This window comes from Trichoderma atroviride, chromosome 1, assembly GCF_020647795.1.
Source record: "Trichoderma atroviride chromosome 1, complete sequence".
In the NCBI taxonomy this organism is placed as follows: domain Eukaryota; kingdom Fungi; phylum Ascomycota; class Sordariomycetes; order Hypocreales; family Hypocreaceae; genus Trichoderma; species Trichoderma atroviride.
This window is the reverse complement of record NC_089400.1, coordinates 271,818-294,549: the sequence shown is the minus strand read 5'-3', so window position 1 is coordinate 294,549 and position 22,732 is coordinate 271,818. Positions and strand designations below refer to the sequence as shown.

The 22,732-nt window shown below is 50.6% G+C and overlaps 10 protein-coding genes across 11 annotated transcripts; 3 read left to right on the top strand and 7 right to left on the bottom strand.

The window, feature by feature from the left end:
* Positions 1–1,501: 1,501 nt before the first annotated feature.
* On the bottom strand, positions 1,502–2,237 carry TrAtP1_000103 (uncharacterized protein). The gene has a single exon (XM_014091960.2). It carries the CDS (start codon positions 2,151–2,153, stop codon positions 1,728–1,730), a length of 426 nt encoding a protein of 141 aa, XP_013947435.2. The 5' UTR covers positions 2,154–2,237; the 3' UTR covers positions 1,502–1,727.
* Positions 2,238–3,744: 1,507 nt separating this feature from the next.
* On the bottom strand, positions 3,745–4,762 carry TrAtP1_000102 (uncharacterized protein; the record flags this gene model as incomplete). Its single annotated transcript, XM_014091961.2, has 2 exons — positions 3,745–4,523; positions 4,729–4,762. The coding sequence occupies 2 exons, from the start codon at positions 4,760–4,762 to the stop codon at positions 3,745–3,747; spliced, it is 813 nt and encodes a 270-aa protein (XP_013947436.2).
* Positions 4,763–6,367: 1,605 nt separating this feature from the next.
* TrAtP1_000101 (uncharacterized protein) lies at positions 6,368–6,931 on the top strand (the record flags this gene model as incomplete). The annotated part of the gene is made up of 1 exon (XM_014091962.2): positions 6,368–6,931. The coding sequence occupies one exon, from the start codon at positions 6,368–6,370 to the stop codon at positions 6,929–6,931; it is 564 nt and encodes a 187-aa protein (XP_013947437.2).
* A 181-nt stretch (positions 6,932–7,112) lies between these two features.
* TrAtP1_000100 (uncharacterized protein) lies at positions 7,113–8,028 on the bottom strand (the record flags this gene model as incomplete). Its single annotated transcript, XM_014091963.2, has 2 exons — positions 7,113–7,807; positions 7,863–8,028. The coding sequence occupies 2 exons, from the start codon at positions 8,026–8,028 to the stop codon at positions 7,113–7,115; spliced, it is 861 nt and encodes a 286-aa protein (XP_013947438.1).
* Positions 8,029–8,418: 390 nt separating this feature from the next.
* On the bottom strand, positions 8,419–10,103 carry TrAtP1_000099 (uncharacterized protein). The gene is made up of 4 exons (XM_014091964.2): positions 10,007–10,103; positions 9,838–9,883; positions 8,756–9,773; positions 8,419–8,701 (listed from the first exon to the last, which is right to left on the bottom strand). Exons 1-4 carry the CDS (start codon positions 10,074–10,076, stop codon positions 8,510–8,512), a joined length of 1,326 nt encoding a protein of 441 aa, XP_013947439.2. The 5' UTR covers positions 10,077–10,103; the 3' UTR covers positions 8,419–8,509.
* Positions 10,104–10,654: 551 nt separating this feature from the next.
* Positions 10,655–12,894, top strand: TrAtP1_000098 (uncharacterized protein; the record flags this gene model as incomplete). Its single annotated transcript, XM_014091965.2, has 2 exons — positions 10,655–11,843; positions 11,909–12,894. The coding sequence occupies 2 exons, from the start codon at positions 10,655–10,657 to the stop codon at positions 12,892–12,894; spliced, it is 2,175 nt and encodes a 724-aa protein (XP_013947440.2).
* Positions 12,895–12,988: 94 nt separating this feature from the next.
* TrAtP1_000097 (uncharacterized protein) lies at positions 12,989–14,103 on the bottom strand (the record flags this gene model as incomplete). Its single annotated transcript, XM_014091966.2, has 3 exons — positions 12,989–13,150; positions 13,225–13,455; positions 13,555–14,103. The coding sequence occupies 3 exons, from the start codon at positions 14,101–14,103 to the stop codon at positions 12,989–12,991; spliced, it is 942 nt and encodes a 313-aa protein (XP_013947441.1).
* A 714-nt stretch (positions 14,104–14,817) lies between these two features.
* TrAtP1_000096 (uncharacterized protein) lies at positions 14,818–15,484 on the bottom strand. The gene is made up of 3 exons (XM_066110445.1): positions 15,382–15,484; positions 15,206–15,295; positions 14,818–15,141 (listed from the first exon to the last, which is right to left on the bottom strand). Exons 1-3 carry the CDS (start codon positions 15,401–15,403, stop codon positions 15,047–15,049), a joined length of 207 nt encoding a protein of 68 aa, XP_065966517.1. The 5' UTR covers positions 15,404–15,484; the 3' UTR covers positions 14,818–15,046.
* Positions 15,485–15,666: 182 nt separating this feature from the next.
* On the top strand, positions 15,667–19,081 carry TrAtP1_000095 (uncharacterized protein). Of its 2 annotated transcripts, XM_066110444.1 has the most exons (5): positions 15,667–16,031; positions 16,082–16,684; positions 16,756–17,012; positions 17,061–18,331; positions 18,401–19,081. In XM_066110444.1, the coding sequence occupies exons 3-5, from the start codon at positions 16,766–16,768 to the stop codon at positions 18,620–18,622; spliced, it is 1,740 nt and encodes a 579-aa protein (XP_065966516.1). In that variant the 5' UTR covers positions 15,667–16,031; positions 16,082–16,684; positions 16,756–16,765; the 3' UTR covers positions 18,623–19,081. The 2 variants fall into 2 exon arrangements, with proteins under 2 accessions (XP_065966516.1, XP_013947444.2); XM_014091969.2 differs by having other exon boundaries at positions 15,667–16,684.
* Positions 19,082–21,367: 2,286 nt separating this feature from the next.
* On the bottom strand, positions 21,368–21,745 carry TrAtP1_000094 (uncharacterized protein; the record flags this gene model as incomplete). The annotated part of the gene is made up of 1 exon (XM_014092050.1): positions 21,368–21,745. One exon carries the CDS (start codon positions 21,743–21,745, stop codon positions 21,368–21,370), a length of 378 nt encoding a protein of 125 aa, XP_013947525.1.
* Between the last annotated feature and the right edge of the window lie 987 nt (positions 21,746–22,732).

Here is a 22,732-nt window from a genome sequence, read left to right as displayed (position 1 = left end):
CTCAGTGACCAGTCGGATTCTGGCGTTCAACCTCAAAAGTGTAGGTTATTTTTATCTGCATCATCTCATACTTGGTGAATGCTGCGTCCATCATTCTGTACCAACAATCTATTTCAGCTCTTGCTTACTGCTGTCAGGGAAATGCAGGTCAGTCAACTCGGAATGCCTTCGTGCCGGCTCTACAGATGACCGCTGCGGCGGGGTGGCCTCTGAGTGATCCTCGCTGGGATGAGTGCGCAAAATGCCTGACAAGTTGCTGTTTTCGCCACCATGTCCGCGATCGACACTCGTAACCGCCCTCGGTGCAACCAGCATCTCGATCGGAAGACTCGAGCCAAGCCGTGGGAATCGCCCTCGCTTTTCGTGGCCATTTTTTGCCTTTCACGATGAATCAAACAAGACGCTGCAGCAAGACCTACAGTACAGCATCTATAATTATTCCTTGGCTCTCACCTCAGCGCAAAGATGGCCTATAAGCACGCAGAATTCTCGGGTCTAACGGCGGCAGGGCCACGAGCTGGGCGGCTGTAGCCGATCTGTGCTTCGCCACATGGTGACGATCGCCCATACCCCGGCCTTGTGTCTTGGTTGACTGCTCGGTTGGTGAATGGATGGTGGCATCTGCTGCTGATACTACGTGTTCATCGGTTCACATACCCTTCCAAAGGCAATGATGGCATCAACATCTGCACGTTGTTAAATATAGACTCGTGTGCCTCGTATGTAATAAAACATGCAGACGGTCGTTTATGCATAGCTCCTTGTCGATACGGTTATCGCGGTCGTCGAGTCCAAATTGGGGCTTACAATCCCTGCATGGCCCTCAACGGCTCTAGTCCATTACTAGCATCTACAAAGTTGACCCTGGCACTGAAGATATCATCTTCAGTACCTACAGTATTTGTCCGTCATTTCCTTGCAGCTTGCTTCTTGTCTGCGTGTAAGCAATCACTGCTTTCAATTGCTTTCAATACAGTTAACCCGCTGGGAACAACTTCATCAGTGCGTCGTATTCTCGTCAGTCCCATATACGCTCGGCATAGAGGCCTCCGTTTTGTTGCGAGCTGAAATGGAGTCGATACGAGCAAAGTTTGAATCTTGTGACTGGAATCGGCAGTGATGGGATTGCGCGCATCAAGTCCCAGCAGCGTGCAGTGCAGGCATGCCATACAGCTGTCAATACCACAAGTCTCCAGTTCAATTCTTCCCCTGAGTCTGATCCCAGCGACAGCGTGCAAGCCCCTGCATTGAGTCCCGCGGCGAGCCATTTATGTGTGGAGGCATCACTCCACCAAGGACTGTTTTTATTGTCCGTCTGTCCGGGGAGAACAGGGGGGGAGCGGTGTTGGGTTGATGTTTTGGACCGCAGAATAGAACAATATATATACACACGAGTAGGAACCATAGTAATAGATTATATATACTATAACTATATAAAAGACCCCCAGTGTATTACATACGTGTATCCTGTAGAAGTAATACATGTGATAACAGTACATGTAGTGGAAACAGCAAAAAGAAATAACCAACCGTAACAGGCAACTCCAGTATAAGCAGATATAACAACGCGATTTTTGTAGTGATATAACCATATATCCAACAATTAATAGGAGCCATGTGCTCAAAGCGTAAGATTCCATCTGCATTTTTATAACCTTAACCCACCCTGCCATTCTCTTGGCCAGTATATTCCCAACCCTTGACATCACATACTCTCTTCGCTGCCATCATCGACGCTGCTGAACATCTTCCGGCCACGGCTGCTGCCGCACAAGATTCACACACATGAGCGACCTGAACCGCCCTCGATTGCTATACCGCTCCACCATGTCGCGGCACTGGAAATTCTCCTCAAACACCAGCGGCGCAGAGGAAATGCCCTTGCAGCCGCCGTGCCAGTAGGCCCTGCACTCGACGTACTGCGTCACGCCCAGCCTCGTGTCCCAGACGCGCAGCGACACCGACGCCGCCCTCGTGGTGTAGCAGCGCCCGAGCTGGATGTGCGAGATCTTCTCCAGGGGCGGGCAGCGCTCGATGTCGTCGTTGGCGTACTGGTTGTTGCAGCGGCAGTCGTAGGGGAAGACGTTTGTGATGTTTGTGAGGGCGCGCTCGATCTCGTCCATGCCGCGGAGGGTCCAGGGCTTTTTGGCCATGCTGCCGGTGTTGAAGAACCATGGCGGCTTGACTTGACGGGGGGAGGATGCCGGCGAGGGAAGGGATGATGAGGAGGGCGGTGAGGAGGAGGGACATGCGGAGGAGGGGGATGCGGAGGAGGGACATGCGGAGACGCATTTTGCTTATTGATGCTGGTCTGCTGTGAGATGTTGGAGATTTTATTTGTTCAGCTTCTTTTTGTCTGTGAGAGAAGTGCCTGATGAGCGTGGTTTTCGAAACTGGACCGCGGTGTTGGAGTTGGAAGATGAGAACTGGTGAATAGGGGAGTTGATGCGTTATATACGTAGGTAGGTGGCATCCATCAGGAATCGTTTTGAGTTTGAGGCTGTCGAAGCCCTTTGAGCTTCGGTTCCATCTTGTAAATTACAAGTATAGTCGCAGTGGCTGGTTATACATTAGGTACTCGTGTACGACATCCATACACTTGTTTGTAGCGGAGTTTATACGGGTCAAGATGGTATATATGCGCCACGCTGGTTCAGATATACTTTAAACTGGTGGTGGATAAGGAACTCGATACGAATCATAAAGCCAAGAGGACGTTAGTTTTATCGTGTACATGCTACATACTATAGTCTTTGGTGGGAATATCCGCACAAAGTGTGGACAACCTCATGGAAAGTTTAAACGCATAATGAGTCAGTGCATGTAAAAGATAGATACGCGTCACGCATCTGGGGTATGAATCTATACCTATCTTCTCGTGAAGTACATGTATCCATTTATTACAGCATGGTTAAGTAATTCCTATAATTCACAAGTAATTCCTATCAAGGCCATCGTTTCGTAATCCTAATGGGGCTCTTCTCGTTAAGGCCGAGAGATACTGCTTCGCCCATCCACATAAGGGTGCTAGGAACAGAAATAAGAAGCGCAAAACGAAAATACACGTTTATATGGGAATCGGATAGTCATTGGTATGCTAATAATGCGCGAAATGGCAAATATAGTTGCAGATTAATGGCCGTGAAACTCGCCACTGTTGCTCCCAACATGTATTTGGTGGCTACTCCTATCGGCGAAATTCCTTTCTTCAAGATGGACAGAGTTTTCCATATAGATATATAGATGGCTTACTTTGTCCCTTATCAATAATAGACTGACTTTTAGTAATGCAGCCAGGCGAATCCAAGATCGGACAAATTCACATCAAAGTATTGGCCATGCAGAATCTTAAGTAGACCAGAATCGCTTACTATAACTGCTAAAGCCTCGTATGTTATCAAGCTCCACTACTTACAGCGCGAATGCATTCAACAAACATTTGGAAAGCCAAACAGTTACAAAAGACATACAACATTGAACATAAGCCGCATCATGCCATACAAGGGGCAAACCATTTTAGTTAGCTTGGGCAAATATACAGCGACCACCCATGACACAAGAAAAAAATTCAACACCCATCAATCAAGCGAACCATTTTTCGCCGTATCACCGTGGGCCTGGATCCATTTTGGCACTAAAAACAAGTGGCGTTAAGCATCGATCAAGGAAAGAGAGCCAAAGAGAAAACATAGAAGACAGGGGAAATAAGAAGGAACGTGAAGTCGTTGTTTCAGCCGTCGCCTTTCAGACCTCCACTGGCCCCTGACTCCGAGTCTTGCGCGCCGTCTTCCCCACTGCCGGAGGGGGAGCGGTCTTCTTTTCCTTGTTGTCGTTCTTCTTAGGACGGCCCGGCTTCCTCGGAGCTCCGCCGTTGGAGCTCGCCTCGCCATCGTCAATCTTGGCCTTTTTATCCGCCGGCTCGCTCTCGTCGGAGTCTTCCTTGTCGGAAGCAGCAGCAGGAACATCAGCTGGGCCCTCGGCTAGTTTGCGCTTCTCTCCGATGACAATCTCTGACACATCAGACTTGTCATCGTCATTGCCGGTTTGGAGAGCGCCTGCCATCTCGGCCGTCTTTGAGTCGCCATTTGGAGTCACAGGCTTGTCGACAATGGAATCAGGGCCATTGTCGCTGTTGGGAACAGATGCTGCAGGAGTTGGCAGCGGCTCTTCAACGCCGGTGATTACCACGGGCTCTTCTTGTGGCTTTGGAGACTCCCCCGTCTCCATGGGGATATTTAACTCTGGTTTTGGTGATCCATTCACCGATTGATTGGCGGGAGTCTCGGGAACAGATTGGACCTCGACGGGTCGTGGAATCTGGTGGGCGCGTTTGAAAGCATCAACGACGTTGAAGGGCTCCGTCGACGGCTTCGCCTCTTCAGGTCCTTTTGTTTCACCAACGATCGGAAGCTCTTTGGCGGGTTCAGTTTGAGCTGGGGGGTTCTCAGAGACTTCTGGCTTGGCTGTGTCCAAAGTCGGAGCCCCAGCGAGGGCCTCGGGAGCTGTAGGCTCAGGCGCGCCAACTGTTGATGAAGCTGTCAGCAAGAAGGCTTCCCGTCGCTGTACATGACAAAGCAGTGGCCGCGTTTGAAGCGCATGGCGGAAGGGAAGGGCATTTTCCCAACAAAGAGGATCAATTGGGTTAAACTATGATGAATCAAGGATGCGCAAAACCACACGCGACGCGGGTCACACCCAATCGCATATACAGCGACACAACACACGTACCTTTGTCAACCGCTGGAGCGATGCCGTCAGCCATGATGGATAATGTTTATGACGTAAGTCTATCAGATAGGCGTCGCGCGCCAATGATGGCGGGCTAGATGGAGATGGAGATGCTGGGACACGGCGTCGATGTAGATGCAGGTCGGGGAGCTGCGCACTGCTTGCAAGATGCAAATTGATGGCAGCAGAGGCGCGGGTGCACTGGGAGCATGGAGCAGGAGGATTCAAGGAAGAAGAGGCAGCTTCACCGCAGGAAGTCGGTGCCGGTTCCACAGGCAAGTCGATACTACTACCGAACTCTCGTACCATAATTCCGAGGTGAAGTCGCTCGCCCGCAAGCCTGCCGTAGCGAGGAACCTTGCCGCGAGGGCCATGGGCAGCAAGGAGACATGCCGGCGGCGCCGCCTGTGGGTATGAGAGCAGCGCTGCTGATTTGCCTTTCAGTCAGACAGAGCAGAGATTCGTCATGACCAAGCTCCACAGTGTTTGCGCTCGCAGCGGCCAGGGACTGTGAGACGGCGAGGGCCCTGCGCCAGGACGGTGTGAATTGTCGCGATCGGGACGGTGGTTTGAAGCAGCAACTCTTGCGGGGAAACCTGCAACCTTGCTGGAGGCGACGCCACCGCCAGCCTTCAGCTCCGTATCCGTCCAGTCGCCAGTGCATCCGTCAGGCCAAGCGGGGCGCTACCGATGCAATGCACGTCTGTTCGGCTTTTAACAGGCACATGTGCTGTCTGGACAGTGCCTGGAATGGAGCATTGACAGCCGGCACTGCAAGGCAGCATGGATATCCCAGCACCGCCTGTCATGTGGTGTGGCTGGCCTGTCTGCAGCAGCTGTTCACCGAAATTTGCAAGTTTCGAGTTCTCTTGAGTGATGGATGGAGCGATTCATCCTGTCTAGAGCGCCCAATGGATGAAGCAGGTCTTGATTCAAGCCCGTGCTGTGCTGCAGCGCTCAACATGGCACTGTCGCAACTTTATATCCCAACCCTGTCCATCGTCAGCCCGTAGAAAAAGTCAAAAAAGGCTGCAATGGTCTTGGTCAGTCCGTGCAGATCAACTGTGTAAAAGATGAAGCCCGTGCATCAATTTTCGATCCATAATATCGCAATGATCAGCTTTTGGAGCATGATAGAAAGATGACGACGTTGAAGAGCTCGAGCTTGCTGCAGTCGACATCCTTCAATTGCTCTGCTTAGTCATCACAGCCAGTGGCCCCCTGAACTGCCACATTTCGGCCACCCGCCAGCTTCCAGAAGGACAGCTATCACAGCTGCCGCAGACGCGCAAAACCCAACTTCAGCACACTCCTTTTATCGCCAATTCACGCGTCTCTCTTTTCCTTCTTCTAGTTGTTTTAATTCTAGCGCAAAGTCGAAATCATGGCACCTGCAAAGAGTACCAAGGACAAGTACTCGGTCATTCTGCCGACGTACAATGAGAGGAAAAACCTCCCCATCGTGGCATGGCTGCTGAACCGCACCTTTACAGAGAAGTAGGTGGCTACCGGATCCTCAAGCTCTCAGGCCAAGGAAAGCATTGGATGTAGCATTTGAGCTGACAATTCTGTTCCGTTCACAGCAACCTGGACTGGGAACTCATCATCGTCGACGACGGCTCTCCCGACGGCACCCAAGATGTCGCCAACCAGCTCGTCAAGGCCTACGCCCCCCCACGTCGTCCTCAAGCCTCGCTCCGGCAAGCTGGGCCTCGGAACGGCCTACGTCCACGGCCTGCAGTTTGTCACCGGCAACTTCGTCATCATCATGGACGCCGACTTCAGCCACCACCCAAAGTTCATCCCCCAGATGATTGCCGTGCAGCAACAGGGCCGCTACGACATCGTCACCGGCACCCGCTACGCTGGCAACGGCGGCGTCTTTGGCTGGGACCTGAAGCGCAAGTTTGTCAGCCGCGGCGCCAACCTGTTTGCCGATACCGTGCTGCGACCGGGCGTCAGCGACCTGACGGGCAGCTTCCGCCTGTACAAGAAGAGCGTTCTGGAAAAGGTCATTTCGAGCACGGAGAGCAAGGGATATACGTTCCAGATGGAGATGATGGTTCGCGCCAAGGCTATGGGATGCACCGTTGCCGAGGTGCCCATTTCTTTCGTGGACCGAGTGTACGGAGAGAGCAAGCTGGGCGGTGATGAAATTGTTGAGTACGCCAAGGGAGTGTTTTCTCTATGGCTAAAGGTCTAAGGATGAGGAGTGGGAAAAAGACAGAACGAAAGCATGTATCATATGGATTGCTACGAGTTGGATGGGCCGGCGTTTATGTCACTGAGAAGGGTAGTCTCGTTTCTAATTAATCACATATACCATTGCCATTTTTGCAGAAATCAACGCTATACACACAACTATGCCATTAAGATCAGTCATCTTACATGTTCCTGCCTCCCGTCACCATGATTACTTGGCCCGTTACATATGAAAAGAGCGGACTCGCCACAGCCAGAATCGAGCTCGCAGCCTCCGTTGCAGTCCCCGGCCGTCCCAAGGGAATATCTGAAGGCGGAGCCGAGCCAGGCTTGCCTCTGCCCGGCACACCAAGCGCAATCTTCTCGCCGCCCGGCCCAACAACAAACCCGCCGTCCTCCTTTGCCGCCGTCAAGCGAGTCTGGATATAGCCAAAGGCAACCGAGTTGGCCCGCACGCCAAACGCCGGGCCCCATTCCTTGGCAATCGTCTTGGTGAAGCCAATGAGCCCCGACTTGGCCAGCGCATAGTTGATCTGGCCCGCGTTGCCGTGCACGCCCGACGTCGACGACACGGTGACGATGCTGCGCGGCTCGCCGTCCTTGACGCGGAAGAAGGGCGCCGCCTCGCGCACCATGTTGAAGGGCGCGGTGCAGTGCAGCGCAATCATGGTTTCCCACTGCTTGTCCGTCATTTTGTGCACGACGCCGTCCCACGTGTAGCCGGCGCCCATGACGAGGATGTGGATCTTGCCGTTGCCGAACGAGGCGGCCTTGGCGATGAGGGCCTTTATGTAGGACGAGTCGAGGATGTCGCCGCTGAAGGAGATGGCCTGGCCGCCGGTTTTGCGGATGGATTCTGCGACATCCTCGCTTTTTTCTGGAGGATTATGAGTAAATATGAAAAAGAAGGAAGGACGATTGTTGCTACGTACCGGCGTCAATGTCTGCGATTACGACTTTTGCGCCTTCATTGGCAAAGAGGCGGGCGGTTTCGGCGCCAATGCCTTGGCCTGCGCCGGTGATGATGGCGGTTTGGTTGGCGAGGAGGCCCTTTGGGTAATTGAGGTGGCCGACGACTTGTGAGATTCTATCCGTCATTTTATCAAATTTGAGATGATGTATGTTTGAAGAAAGGGAAAGGTTAAAGAAGTTGTCAAGTAGAACAACTGAGGCGGGATCAAGTATTAAGTGCTTGACGTACCGAGGCTCGCGGCTGGCGGCGTATGATGGAGCCCCGGTGTGGGGTATTGAGATCCGGGGTATGTATTCTCCTCTCTGGGTTGGAGGCTGGTCTTTAAGATCCGCTCTGGCTATTTATTAGATGTACTTTGTTAGATTCACTGTAAATGTTACAACAGAAAATGTATTGTCTCTTTTGAGAGTCGTTGGCGCTGCCGTCTTGTACGTTGACCAAAATCTCTCTCATTGTGTAGAAGAGACGCTTGGTTAAATACCTATGTAGTCACAATGTCTATTCATCCCCTAGACGCAAACGCTGTTTATTATAATGATATTCTATCAAAAAAAAAAAAGTACATATTGATCATGTTACTAGACTGATGTGTAACGCGTTCATCATTCAGAGCTTGAATTCAGCATTCGTCTTCTCCCATCCAAATGGCGATTCTTCCATGTTTGCAACCTTTTCTGAAAGTCTGCCCTTTAATATCCGGTTCCTTTCTGAGCATAGCTCGTACGTTGTCGATAGATTAAACAGTAAAGTATGCGACGATAAGCCTGAATCGACCAGTTTCTCCAGTATTGTACGGCCCTGTGGCACCACATCAGTATGGGTCTTGTCCAAGCTAGTATTCATAAAACTCACCTCTTGAATTCGCCCAAGGTAGATTAGACACACGGCCTGGTTCACTCCAACCATCTCATCTACCGTCATAATATCAAACTCCTGCCATTTCTGCAATGCCTGTTCATAATTCGAGTCTGCCATGTCGCACAAGGCCAGGATTATCTTCTCAACGCTCTCGGTATCCTCAGAGCACTGGCTTGCACATAACTGCGCATTCCGTGTATCGCCGAGATGTAGCCAAAGCAGTGCTTTTGATAGAGCCAGCTTGCCGTCGCCTCGATCTTTAAGACCGCTGAGGTGATGCGCCGCGCCAGAGAGATCGTCCATTTCAATCAGAGCCCCTGCAACTTTGATGCCCAGTTCATGGAGCCGCGACTTCCAAAGCTCTCTGGCGGAGTTGTCATGTACCAAAGACGCCTTTCTAATATTTTCTCTAGCCTCTCTGGCAAGATCATGATAGCTCATGACAGCGCGACGGGGGTCTCCAAATCCGAGCGCCTGCAGCCGTACGTGTAGTACGCGTAGCTCCCATGGCACAAGGTGCTCGTTTGTGGTATCATCTATATATCTCCGAGGGTCGTTTAGGTCTTCTAGTGCCTTGGCCTCCTGGGCTGCAAGCGACGTGGCGTCAATCAAGGTTAGACAGGCAAGTCGGGTATACAGAAGCCTGAATATCCTGTTGGCATCATGCGGGTCGATGCTGCTCCCATTTATGACTGAGCCAGTCAGCTCCTGGGCTGCCGCAATGGCCGCTGCCCGAAAGTGGCCTTTGGCTAGCAACTGGTCTATCGGCACTTCTGGGCCGGGCTGCTTCTGTGAGTTTCTGAATGCGGGGGGGATGTTTTGTGAGTTCAGGGGATGGTAGATTTCAGGCTGTAAGAGAAACGCAAAGTCCTTTGGCCTCGCTTCTCCCAGTTGGGGAGTCGGAGATGGCGGGGCCTGTCGAGGATGCGCTGCGTTGGAGGGAGATCGTGCTGGTGACATGAGAGTTGGGCTGAGCTGAGAGGCAGAGGCCGTTAGAGATGTCAAGAGCCCACTAGCACTCAGTTAGACAGAGATGTCAATCAAGATTTGGTGATGCATGTGTCCGTTAGACTGACTTGTCGGCATCCAAAGGGCCTTTGGTGGAAGATCGTGGTCTTGTTGCTGTGTATAAATGTTAGTATGTGATGTGTGCAGCGTTTCATTCAGGCAGTGCGTGATGGAGGGGCAATTGTCTAAACATGCACCAGTATTCGTCATCCAAGTTGCAGACACCGGAGCACATACCACGAGTAATAGACGCCTTATTCCTTCTATGGCCCTGCTCCTGGGGCGGAGTACTCAGATGATCGCTCATTATGTCCCACTTGAGCGTCGAATTACACACGATTGGAGGTGTCAGGTTTACGGGCCAGTGGCATGAATACGAGGTGATATGACTGTCGGGTAAATATCGGTTATTCATCTCTCAAAAGCTCAAGGGTAGCATCATGCATATTCCGTCGTTCAACATGTTTCAATAACGAAGAGTCTGAATAAAAGGCGCTCAAGCATCTCTTTGCGCCTCTTTGAATTTCATATTTATGTCGCGCGCCTATTTAATTGCAAATCTTATGCTCCATTTTAATGACTTTTACCCTGAATTCAGAAGTGAGTTATAGAACCTACTTCTAGTGATTAGTACTGCCACGTACCCAAGGAGATGGAGGTATAAAACAACATGAACTGGCTCAGCTCGGACTCTAAATTGTGAGCCAGAAATTTTTCTTTGGTTCAAGACTTTTCGTTCAAATATCGTAAAACATCTTTGTGTGAGGCTGGCACCCCCCATACCAGCTGCTGCTAAAAGTATATTTTTTCGCACCTGAAGCCCCACCAAGTCGCGGTTCTCAGACCTCACTTCTAAACTCAACTTTTTCTCACACGCGACGCACTATGAGAACCAGAAGGTCAAATCGCACAAAAAAATACACGCTCGACAAGTACGATTTCCTCAGCTCTGGAGACGAGAGAGAACAGACTCCAAAGCGTCGCAAAACTGCAGATGATGACGACGTTTTTGAGGCGCCCGCGGAGGAGCGGAGCGCTGCAGAGGACGAGGACGAAGATGAGGATGAGGACGAAGAGGATGTGCAGATGAATGATGATAGCGCCAGCGAAGTCAATGCGAGAGAGAGGCCCTCTCGCCAACGCCCCAAATCAACAAAACCCTCCAGGCCCTCGGATCCTGGTGAAATGGAAGTGACGGGGTACTTGGATATCGAGCTCATCCCCCCAGAAGGTCAGCATAAGGGATATGTTGGGCCGTACGAGAGAGGAATGCGCAGCAAGGCTCTGGCAAGGACCTTGTATGGGCCGCAGCCTGAGCGCATAGAGATGGCTCATACGCTGTTGGACCGATGGAGCGGATGGACGCTGTATCCGCCAAAGGTGCCGCAGGACGAGGAAGAACCGACAGACAAGGGGTTTTGGGTCCCTGGTGGCCTTGAGAAGGAGGCTCGTCTTGCCAATCAATGGTATGAGCAAGTGAGCAAGGGCCTGCCATCCGACGATGTGTGGTCAGAATTATCTCCCGGCGAATCTGAACTGTACCGATTTCCGCAACTGAGCATGCCTGTTTTGACGGGACCGCATGAAGAGCAGCAGGAGGTGCTGATGGAGCCAGGGGTCAGCTACCCTCTGTCGCAAAGCAATATACCGTTTGATCAAGACGAGGACGAGGACAAGGTTGAGTGCGGATGGATGCTGGATGTTGGCGGCCTTGTCTTGGGCATGGACTGGGCGCCTCGGCGAGACAAGAACCCGAAACAGCTGCTTGCCCTGGCCATCATACCCCAATCCGACCAGGACTTTTACAATTATGAGGAAGAATCTGTGAAGCCTGGTTTTCAGCAGCAAGGTATTGTCCAGATTTGGGAGTTCAAGAGCACCAAGACAGATGAGGGATTCACTCGCACGTCAAAAGAAGCCGCAACGCTGCGCAAGACGTTGTGCTTGGACTACGGAAGGGCTAGGAGGGTCAAATGGAGCCCGTCGTGTAATCACATTGCGGTTCTCTCGAGCGACGGAAATGTCTATGTTGCGGATGCTGGAGATGTTGATGGCGAAGAAGAGGGAGCCTACTGTAAGCTGAGAATCATCCATCTCTGCTCTCTATTTTCCATGTTCTTGGTACTGACGAAATCATAGACAAGTTACAGAAGCCGTTTGCGGTGCTCAACTTGATTGACGAGTACAGCATAAAGGCTACCGCAATAGCGTGGGTCAATTGCAATCGAATGGCTGTCGGTTACTCTGATGGGTCGATTGCTCTATGGTCGATATATCCGCAGCGTCTCCTGTCTCGACATCCGGTCCATCACAGCGACATCATCGACATGGTGTCTGGATACCCAACATTACCAAGTATTATCGCTTCGATTCCAGTGGGCGGCACTGCAAGAGTCATTGATCTCCAAGCTCCAAGCTATGAAACTACCGAAGCACAAAGACCATTGGTACATACACAGCCGGGTCTCTTGGCTTACAGCGACCACCTTCTCGGTTTCTTATCCATATATCCATCTGCTAGTGCGCTGAATACGATTATCGGATTTTTACATCATGCGCATTTCCCCGTGTGCCGGAGGGTGTTCACCGGAGATAGCTTTCTGACATGCCTGGCTGTTGGGCGACTCCACCCGTTTCTGCTCATCGGTGCAACAGACGGCTCTCTATGGTGTCTCAACGCACAAACCGAGGTCTTTAGTAACCGTCACGAGTCAACAGACAAGATACGAGTCGTTCAGCATGAGCACCGTCCAGGACATCTATTCCCTCCAGACTCTCCAGCGGCAGCTCGTGGCGTCTGTCGCGTCCTGCACGGCTTTTCAGTCGACAGGAATAGAAACTCGAAACCAGAGGCCAAGCTGAGCGCCAAAAAGGGCAAGAAATTACGGGCCAAAGAGCCTGCTGAGGTTGCGGTAGAGGAGGGAGAGGGCGAGGGCGAGGAGGACGATGACGAAGCTGGCGACTTGACTGACCCATTTCGCGCCACTCTGCATGAGGCACTGACGAGAATCACTGCCATTGAGTGGAATCCCAATCTGGATCATGGAACTTGGGCGGCGGTGGCCATGGGTTCGGGACTTGTACGAGTAATTGATTTAGGGCTGGAGAAATACCCCGAGGCGTAATATCAGGTGAAATCTCGGCGCAAATGCCGTGTCTATATATATATATATGTATGTATGTATGTGCCAGTTCTATGTTCTACTTGTCTTTCTATACCTACAAACACTGGGAACCCATGCCCGCATGATGGTGATCAAACGCTTTTGTCATGCCGTAAAAGTGCGTGGCCGCCGCAAAGAGGACAAACATGTGGAATATCTGATGGGAGCTGCCCCAGATGTCAAAAGCTCCAGGATAGACTCTCTCTGGCCAGCGAGCCTATCAGGTGAAAATGAGAAAATAAAGTTAGAGAGTGCAGCTGGAGATGTGAATGAATGGAAGGGGTGACAAACCGCATAGAGGACTGCGCCAAATATGTACATGAGGCCTTGCATGACGACCCAGCTGAGGCTCATTCTATCTTCGAGAGACTGGTAGCCGAATTTGAGGAAGCCGTGGCAGATTGGGATGATGCCTGAGAGGCCTAGGCTGATGAACATCATGGCACGGTAGGGTCTCCAGGCGGGGGTTCTGAATTTGTCGACCCAGGAGACGGCTACGCATCCAATACCGAGGATACATATCTGTAGTTGTTTCTTCGGTTAGAGATGCAAAGTCTTTCCGTGTATAATGAAACAACGCAGCACATTTCTTTGGGTTGAATGTTGTATCAAACTACTCACCAGATACAGATATCCCGTCATCAGGATAGGATGGCAAAAGAAGCCATAGTACAGCGTCGGCACGTAGCTTCCCACAATCAAGGCCACGATGCCCGTGTAGTCTAATTTATTTCCCCATCTGGCAATCTCCTGGCTATGATCCGTCAAAGCATGATACGTGGCGCTCATGCCGAGACACACCACGGCACTGCCAAAGAAGCACGCAAAGACCAGCACATCCGACGAATTGGCCGTCTCATAGCGCGGATGAATCACGAGATACAGCCACGTCGCCGTGATGATGGCAACGATGGCCCCGGCGAGATGCGACCAGATGTTGACGAATTCGTTGTGCAGGTAGAAGAGCGAGCGGGCGGACTCGGCGTAGGACGGGCGGATGGGCCGGTAGCCGGAGAGGATGAAGGCGTTGTCGCGGCGCCAGGCGGGGAGGTCGTCCCAGAGGAGGAGGAGCTTTTGCTCGACTTTTTGCTCAGCGTGCTTGACGGCTGAGAGGAGCGAGTTGGAGGGGCGGCGTTTGCGGAGGGAGTCTGTGGATGAGGGTGAGGCCATGATGATTATAGTTGGTCTTTTGGCAAAAGTAATAGGGCCTTTTATTTTTATTTATAAATAAAAACTCAAAATTGACTGAAACTGAGAGAATAATTGTTTTACTTTAGTCGAACCATTTTTATCAAATTTTCATCTCGTTGAATAGAGACTTTCAGTGAGTTGTTGGGAAGTCCTTGATGCGGGATTGTCGCTCTGAGATATTCGGGCCTGAGTGGACCTTTCGGCGGAATGGTTGGGGGCCTCGGCGCTGGCCGGAGACTTGCAGTGCGTTTTATCGGAGGCGATTGCACATGATAGGTGCTTGTAGAGGCCTGTGGCAGATGACGCTAGATTGGCGCATTCATGTTTGGTCTGCACCTCTCTTTTGATGGGAGAATATCGATCAACGAGCATGAAGCATCCAGACTGTATGTATATGGAATAATTCCCAAGGAAGCACACATATAAATTATGGCATAATGTTTCCGCCAAGAAACGAGGCTTGCTTGGGAGGCCTCTGCAAATAGTCTACATTCTTCCAAGCTGAGGTGCATGTATACACCGAGTGCATGGAGTTCAATATTGCGCGGACAAAAATTGAACAGCTCATAGCTTCAAGTCTTTACGTCTACTAATTCTCACATAGCATCACTCCTCTTTCATAGAACCGCTCCTTTGAGCGAAGCACGGCGCATCGCCAGCGTAGACACGGACGGCGCAAACCTCCATAGATGTCAAATCAGTATATAAAAGTATATTCCAAACGCCGGATAACATTCCCTGCGGAAACTACAGATCTTAACCCTCAGTGCGGACGTGGCCTTTCCACTTGATCCAACAGTCGCTGCCGTGTGAAGAGTCATCTACCACAGGACATCCTCTTGTAGCTCCCCATATTATCGCAAACTTCGCAGCAGGCTCGTGTAAACGGTTCCCAATAGCATATTGCTTCGTCGTCTGTCATCTATTTCTTACCGCTCTTCTTGATGCCCTGGGTGCCAGTGTTCAGAGGGCCTCTGCCGCCGGCCTTGGCAACGAGGTCCTTGCGCGCCTTCTCGTCTGCAGAGGGTCAGTCTACGCTACGGCACTTCCACGGGGTCATGGTTGAGTTGCTAAGCCATACCAGCCTTCTTCTTCTCGAGATATGCCAGGTCGTCATCGTCGAGGTCCTTGTTCTGCTTCTTCGGGGCCTTTAAGGGCTTCGCCTTGCCGCCTAGAAATCTCGAGCGTTAGCAGCCATGGAGGGGCAGTTTGGCGGGGCTGCAAACAGCAAAGCGATGAGGACAAGAATAGAATCACCTTCTCGGTTAGCACCACCCATTTTGAATGTGTAGAGAGATTAACTGCGGAAAATGAAAAGACGGTTTCGTAGAGAATCTCGAGCTGAAAGGTTGCTTCTTTGATGCGAGAGGCAGGTGGCAGATTGTCAGCCCCAGAAAAAAAAGGCCTCCAAAAGCCAGCCCGAAAAGTCGGGCGGTGAGACGGCTGCAGGGATCATTTGCTTACTTAATCACGCTAGGCTGAATGATCCTTGCCGCCGCTTCCTGCTATCTGAAACCCAACCGCCGTTATCTCGAGACCGTCTCGCCATCGCTTCGCAGCTCCAATCGCCTGCTGACCCGCTGCGTTTTCCTCTATTCGTATCTTTCAGCTACTGCTCAACTTGCTCGAATCTTGAAAATCATTCAATTGACGGCAAAGCTGCCTGAAGCCATCCTTCACCGGCACTATCTTGTGTCGACGCTTTGGCGAGTCAAGACGCTGACCTGGTTGGACTCTTCGCCTGCCACGCGCTTGCCATCTTGCTCTGTTACTGACACATTCTCCGTTGATATTGAAAGGGAGCCCACAAGAGGCCCAGAGGAACAAGAAGAATCAGATAAGAAGGCATCAGAATGACGTCCAGTTCCGACGAGGGTGAAATTGTTGAGAGAGCTGGAGATTTGAAGGCAACTTCACTGTCACACGCGGAGAGAAACGGTGTTGACCGGAAAGACAGACAGCGGAATAGAAATTCCTCGCCCGATATCGATACGACTTCAAAAAACAACAACAATTCGTCTCGACGAAGCCGCTCGCCGCGAGGTTTCAAGCGATTGCGCGATGACAGAGATCGCCTTCCTCCCTCCAGGGCCGACGCTCGCCATGATCGCGGTGCTTCCGACGACCACCGAAGGGATGATTACAAAAGATCCCGCGTAGCCTATGACGATCTCGACCGGCCTGCCTCACGTACTGCGAACCAAGGCTACGACTGGCGCAGTCGTAGGGACCGAGAGCGCGATCGAAGCCGCGAGCGGGATCGATACCATCGCGACCGAGATCGATATTCTGAACGTTCGCCCCGCCCTCGGAGCCCGTCGCCTCACCAGTACCGCCGCGGAGACAAAAGAGGTGGCGATCGATTTGTCCGAGAAGGCTACTCTGACCGACACGATTCACGGACATTGCGGTATGATGATGTTGATGTGAGCACTCGGGGCAACAGTTCTGCAGCTAGGAAAGCCTCCGCAGGGGATAGAAACCAGGCACTGGAAATTGATGCTAAAACTCGCAAAGGAATCACTCAAAACGACGGTTCTGTGCCTGCCGCTATCTCAAGGTAAGCTGAATACCCCCTTTGTGGACCCCTCACTGTTGCGAAAATAGACAAGATAAGCTGATCAACAACAGAGAGGTTTCGATGCCGGATGAGCCCGACGTAGACTATGATGAAGCCGAAGAATTTGATGAAGAAGCAGAAATCGAACGCCGCCGCAAAAGACGCGGTGAGCTTTTAGCAAAATCCAGTTCTGCAACCCCTCTGCTCCTTCATGCCGTTGGAGCCGCCACTTCCAAAGCTCAAGCATTGTCGCCCGCATCTTTACAGTCGGATACGCCGCTGCAGTCTCAGCATTCAGACAGCAAAGCGTCCCAGTCGCCAGGTTCAAGTATGTCTCATCCTAAGCTTGATTTATCGGCAGTGACTAACTTGTCAGATTTTCCATCACCTCGATCGCCCATGTCGCATGACGCGCCCTCTCCTGGAGGCATTGATCCCTTTGACGATGTGGATCTCATGAATTCTCATGGGGCAGTTAAAGCTAACGACGAGGATGGCCCTTCTGCTGCTGATTACGACCCTACTGTCGACATGGTGGAAGACGAGCGTCGACATGAACTGCGTCATGGACAAGTCGTCATCCATGGCGAACCCGAGCCTGTGGCTGTGCTTGAGCAGAACCCCGCGATCGAAGCGCCCAGTGCGCCTCCACAAAAGCCATCCGCAGGCGAGGGAGACGATGATGACGATTTTGACATGTTTGCGGATGATTTTGACGAAGAAAAGTATGCTAGCAAGGCTCAAGCGAACGACACGGCAGCACCTGCTGAAGCCAACGATGCCGTAGAGGCCGCTGATAAGGGAGGCATTCTCGAAGGTGATGACAAGGATGGCTATTACAAGATCCGTATTGGTGAAATTCTCAAAGGCCGTTATCAAATCCAGGCTACACTCGGCAGGGGTATGTTTTCTGGAGTTGCTCGTGCGGTTGACATCACCACCAAGCAGCTTGTTGCTATCAAGATGATGCGAAACAACGACGCCCTTCGAAAGGGAGGCTATACTGAGATTGCTATTCTTCAAAAACTCAACGAAGCGGATCCCGAAAACCGGCGGCACATTGTCAAGTTTGAGCATTCTTTCGACCACCGAGGCCATCTGTGTTTGGCTTTTGAGAATCTTAGCATGAACTTGCGTGAAGTTTTGCGCAAATTTGGCAATAACGTAGGCATCAACCTAAAGGCAACAAGAGCATACGCATACCAGATCTTTGTCGCCCTGGCCCACATGCGCAAATGCAGCATCATCCACGCCGATTTGAAGCCCGACAATATCCTGGTCAACGAGAATCGAAACATTCTCAAGATATGCGATCTTGGAACAGCTATTGATCGCTCTGATGCTGCGACGGCGCATACCGAGATTACGCCGTATCTCGTGAGCCGCTTCTACAGAGCCCCTGAAATTATCCTGGGAATGCCTTACGACTATGGAGTGGATATGTGGTCCATAGGCTGCACTCTGTACGAGCTGTACACGGGCAAGATTTTGTTCACGGGAGACAGCAATAATCAGATGCTCAAGACTATCATGGAGATTCGCGGCCGAATAACACCAAAGCTATATAAACGTGGTCAGTTATCAAGTGTCCATTTTGATGACCAGGGACAGTTTATCAGCGTTGAGCGCGACAAGGTACTTGGCAAGGTATGTACAGTAACCTAACCCGCATAAATTCCTGTCTTGTGGAAGACTGGCTAACGATTACATGTATAGACGGCACTGCGACCATTGAACATTGTCAAGCCGACACGGGACCTGCGTACACGGCTCTTGGCCGCCTCGAGCGGCATGAACGATGCTGAAAGCAGGGAGCTCAATCACTTCATCGACTTGTTGGATCACTGCCTAGCTCTGAATCCTGACAAGCGATTGAAGCCAGCTGATGCGCTCAAACATCCATTCTTTGTCGCTCGATCCGGCGTACCCCGGCGATAGGTCTACCAGTTGTAGAAGTGGTATCAGAATATAGGAGGAATGCGACTCTGCTACATACAGATACACTGTTGGGGAGTTTCTTGACTTGCTTGTTTTTTCTATTGGTTAAGATGATGGCCAGTATATGTTACAATTTCTGCTGCTTAACGACAAAGATACCTTTGCTCACGCTACAAAAGGCTTGGAGCTCCTACAGATGTAGGAGAGTTTTGAGATGCTTCATCAATATGAGACCTGCTGTATCAGCCGAGACGCCCCTAACCTTGTGGATATGCAGGCAGATTGCTTATATCTTGGTAGACATGCGGCATATATATGAAACACATCTTCTGGCGTACGCATGGTTACTGTATACACATTTCGCTTATGATTGCTCTCTAAATAGTTATATGTAATACCTGATATATCATACTATAATTAAAACTATGAAAAGATATCACATGCGAATACTGTCTGAAGTGTAACTGGCATACAAGCTAAGCCTTTGGCACTACGAGGATTGGACACGACCACAGGAAAAGCAAGGCCAGCAAAAGCACTATGAGACTGATGCAGTGCCATGCTATTAGACGTGTACAGGCTATGATTGTGCAATGCGCCTCAAAGAATTGGCTTCCTACGTGGCATGTTGGCTAGCTTTTGCCACATCTTGGGGGGGGGACTTTGAGAGATTTTCGTTATTATGCCGTTGGCAAGAATCTTGTGATGTGTGAGTAGTCAAGTCGTATTTGGGGTAGGTTAGACAGCTATGCGATGTTTGGCAAATAGCTAGTCTAGTCTAGTCGTCGTTGTATGACGGCGGATGCGACTCGACGCTGTGTCGCTTGGAAACACTAGTTGTAGGGGGCTACGAATGCTTGGGACTTGGGGATACACTACACTACGCTGGTGTGGCAATTTTCCGAGGAGGACGGTCTTGTTGTCTTATAGGTGTGATGGACGTTGTGTTAGGTTGAGGGGTTGATGAGAGGTATTTGATGAGAGAGACTATAGGCAGGGTTTGCAGGGCTTGTGTGAGATGTCGCGTGTGATGGAGCAATGGGATGGAAGATGTGGCGAATGTAGATGATGCGCAGGATGGTATGTAAGAGGGCGAAATCCGGTGATACGAGGATGATTGGACTAAAGAGCCTTTTCTCTGAGTGTACAGGGAGAATTGAGAGCGTGTGACATGAGATGTGATGGTCACTAACAGGATGAAGGGACTAGAGGTGATTTGCGGGATTGGTCTTCTGGTGTTGAGGGAGTAAACCTAGAGAATTTTACCGAGGACTAGACAAGAGACACTTTTGAGTCGATCTGAGGTTCCATCGTCTGAAGAAGAAGAGAAAATCTCGGAAATACTTGTTCATGATACAACTCTTCGTCATCGATTCGGTGAAAGGATCTTTGTGCTTACTCCGGTTGATGTCATGAAGCGGCGCTGATCTTTCTCGTTTAGCGGCAGAATTTGGGGAGTGGGATGCGAAAGGAGGAGCTAGACTAAATAGCTGGAGCTTTTTTTGCTTATGAACTTGAATTTTCCTTGGCATGCCTTGCTTTAGGCCCGGTGGGTATCAATAAAGCAAATCGGGCAGGAGGCTATTGAGTCTTTTTTGTTGGTGGTGTCGTTTTGCTCGGATGTGATGTTGGTGATCTGGTGCTTAGTGGTGGGGTGCCCTTTTCTGTGATTCTCGTGACGGACTTGTGATTGAATAAATTAGTTGGGCTGGGAGAAATATGGCTGGTTGGGCCTGATGTTGGGTCGGCTTTGGAATCTGGGAAAAGGGGCGTGGAGAGGTTCCAAGAATCGCGTACAGGCATGGAGCTGATGGGTCAAGATGGTTCTTAGTCCTGTGTTTGGCAGACTTGGAAAGCAAGCCCAAAGAAGCCCCAGTCTCTAAACTAAAGCATTCTTGGCATCTTTTCGGCAGTTCAGTGAATTTCAGCAAAGTACTTGGTAGTTGCTGGTCTGTCGCGAGACGCTTTAGGTCTTTTGAAGCCGGGGCGTTTCTTCCGGCATATATCTAAACGGCTTCAAGAAAGCCACAAGGTGCGGACCAATTGGAAGAAGGTGCATGGAAGGAGTTTCCTCCGTTCATTGTCGTAGGTTTCAACACAGCGTACAAAGTCTGAGATTAATTGATCCCGTTATCGCCAAGGACGCCACAGGGATAGTGGCCTGCAATATAGAAGACACATCGTAGTGGCCGAGCAAGATGCAATCATTATGAGAAATGGCAATACTATGAGCAGATATTATCAATACTACCGCACATGAGCTTAGAAATTCTTCGTGTCTGTATCAATTTATTCTTCTTCCATTCTAGGCCTCGACATATCATTGGCCTCGGCCTGGCCCGGCTCGGGTCCGGAGCGTGGGGTTGGACGGGCCGAAGCGCCGAGTGTTGGACGACAGCATGCAGGCCCCAGGGGAAAGTGCAACTATAAGACTCGTAGACTCGTTTCAGTAGACATGGCTTGGTATGAGGACCAGTATTAAACTGGGAAACTGGAGTTTGTGGTCACGTATAAAGAGCGCTGCAGCGGGAACTGCTCCACTAGTAGAAGAAACGAAACAAAGCAAAGTTAAAAGCGTTGAATTTATTGCAAACTATCTCTTGGTTTAAACCAATCTCGTTATCTGGATTCAAGCGTATCTTTTTTTTGTTTCATTTTGTTTCATTTTCTCCACCGAATAAAGAAATCCAGTTCCTTTCAAAAAGAGTCCGAGATCAACACTGCGAGCGGCCATACTAGGCTGACTCAAATCCACTCCCAGGTGGCAGTGGCGCGGCCAATGCTGAGTGGTCCAATAACTTGTTGGAAGGCCGTAGGAGAGAGGTCAAGGTCATCTTCAGCACAGCCGGTGCAGCGGTCGACAACCTTGACGTCCACAGACCTGCCCTCGTAGTGGATGCGGATGTTGCGGCCGCAGGGGTGCTCGCGGTCATAAAGGGAGTGAGACACGGCGACGACGAGCTCGGAGTCGCTGTTGGTTTGTCCACAGGCGCCGAGGCCAACTTCGTAGTAGGTCATGGAGCCGGTGAAGAGGGCAGCTGCTCGAGTCTCTGGTTCGGTGGGAGCAGCGGAAGTGGTGATGGCGAGGCAAAGCGCAGAAATGACGGTAGTAATAGAAACCATCTTGAAGAATTTGAGATTGAAAGTGCGTTTTTAGAAGTAGAATAAAATATTTTGGAAAAATTGGAGTGGCAGAGTGGTGGGTGCTTCGGATTGTGCTGTGGTGTGAAAGCTTGATGAGCAGAAAGGAGAAGTTATCGTGGGATTTCATGGGAACTTTATAGTCGATAGCTCCAACACTATCATCTCTCTTCTTTGATTCCATGGCTGCTCGTGACCAGTGAACAGAGTATCAATCTCATGTTTGCGTTCTTTGACAGCAGTGTATCAGAAAGGCTTTCTGCCGTTGGTCGTCACGAACAATAGAAGTTTGGCGGAGGTCCCCCGCTCTCGCATATCATGAGCTCGATGATGAAGGCGAGGCATCTGTTCACATTGAGTGATTATTTGCATGTGCCTGAGGTAATTGAATGTTGGGGCAGGCCACTAATATTGCGATATCATGATCTAGGCCGGGGATTTTGGAGTCTGTTGGGCTTGTGATGCCTGTATATGTGATTGTATTGTCACAAAGAAACTTCCTACTGGGCGTTTTTTGACCGAATCAAAAGTATAATACCGTCGCTGTCCTTGATTAAATGCAAAGTCGGAATGGTGGTACTTGAGACGTGGTCAATCATGAGCATACGAGACTCAAACCCAAACTCGATAGTCACTTGATGCCTCTTTTATTGACATGAAGAGGCATTTGGAATAGCACTGTTGTTTATTCACTCTACATGAGGGCTGCAAAGTTGAAAATTCTCAACCGAAGATGTCACATGCAGATGATTATCACCATCCACTAGGCTCGAGATTGGCAGGTTCAGATCTTTCGAACAATTGATTCAGCCAACAATGCGTCGAGCATGAGCCATTAAACTGCTGGATTAGGCAAACAGGCTCTCTATAGGCCAGTGCTGGGCAGCCAAGGGCCAGTGCGCCACTGCAATATATGCATCGGAGAAAGCAGTCCTTTGCAATATACCGTTTGAGCTGCAGCTTGTAAGC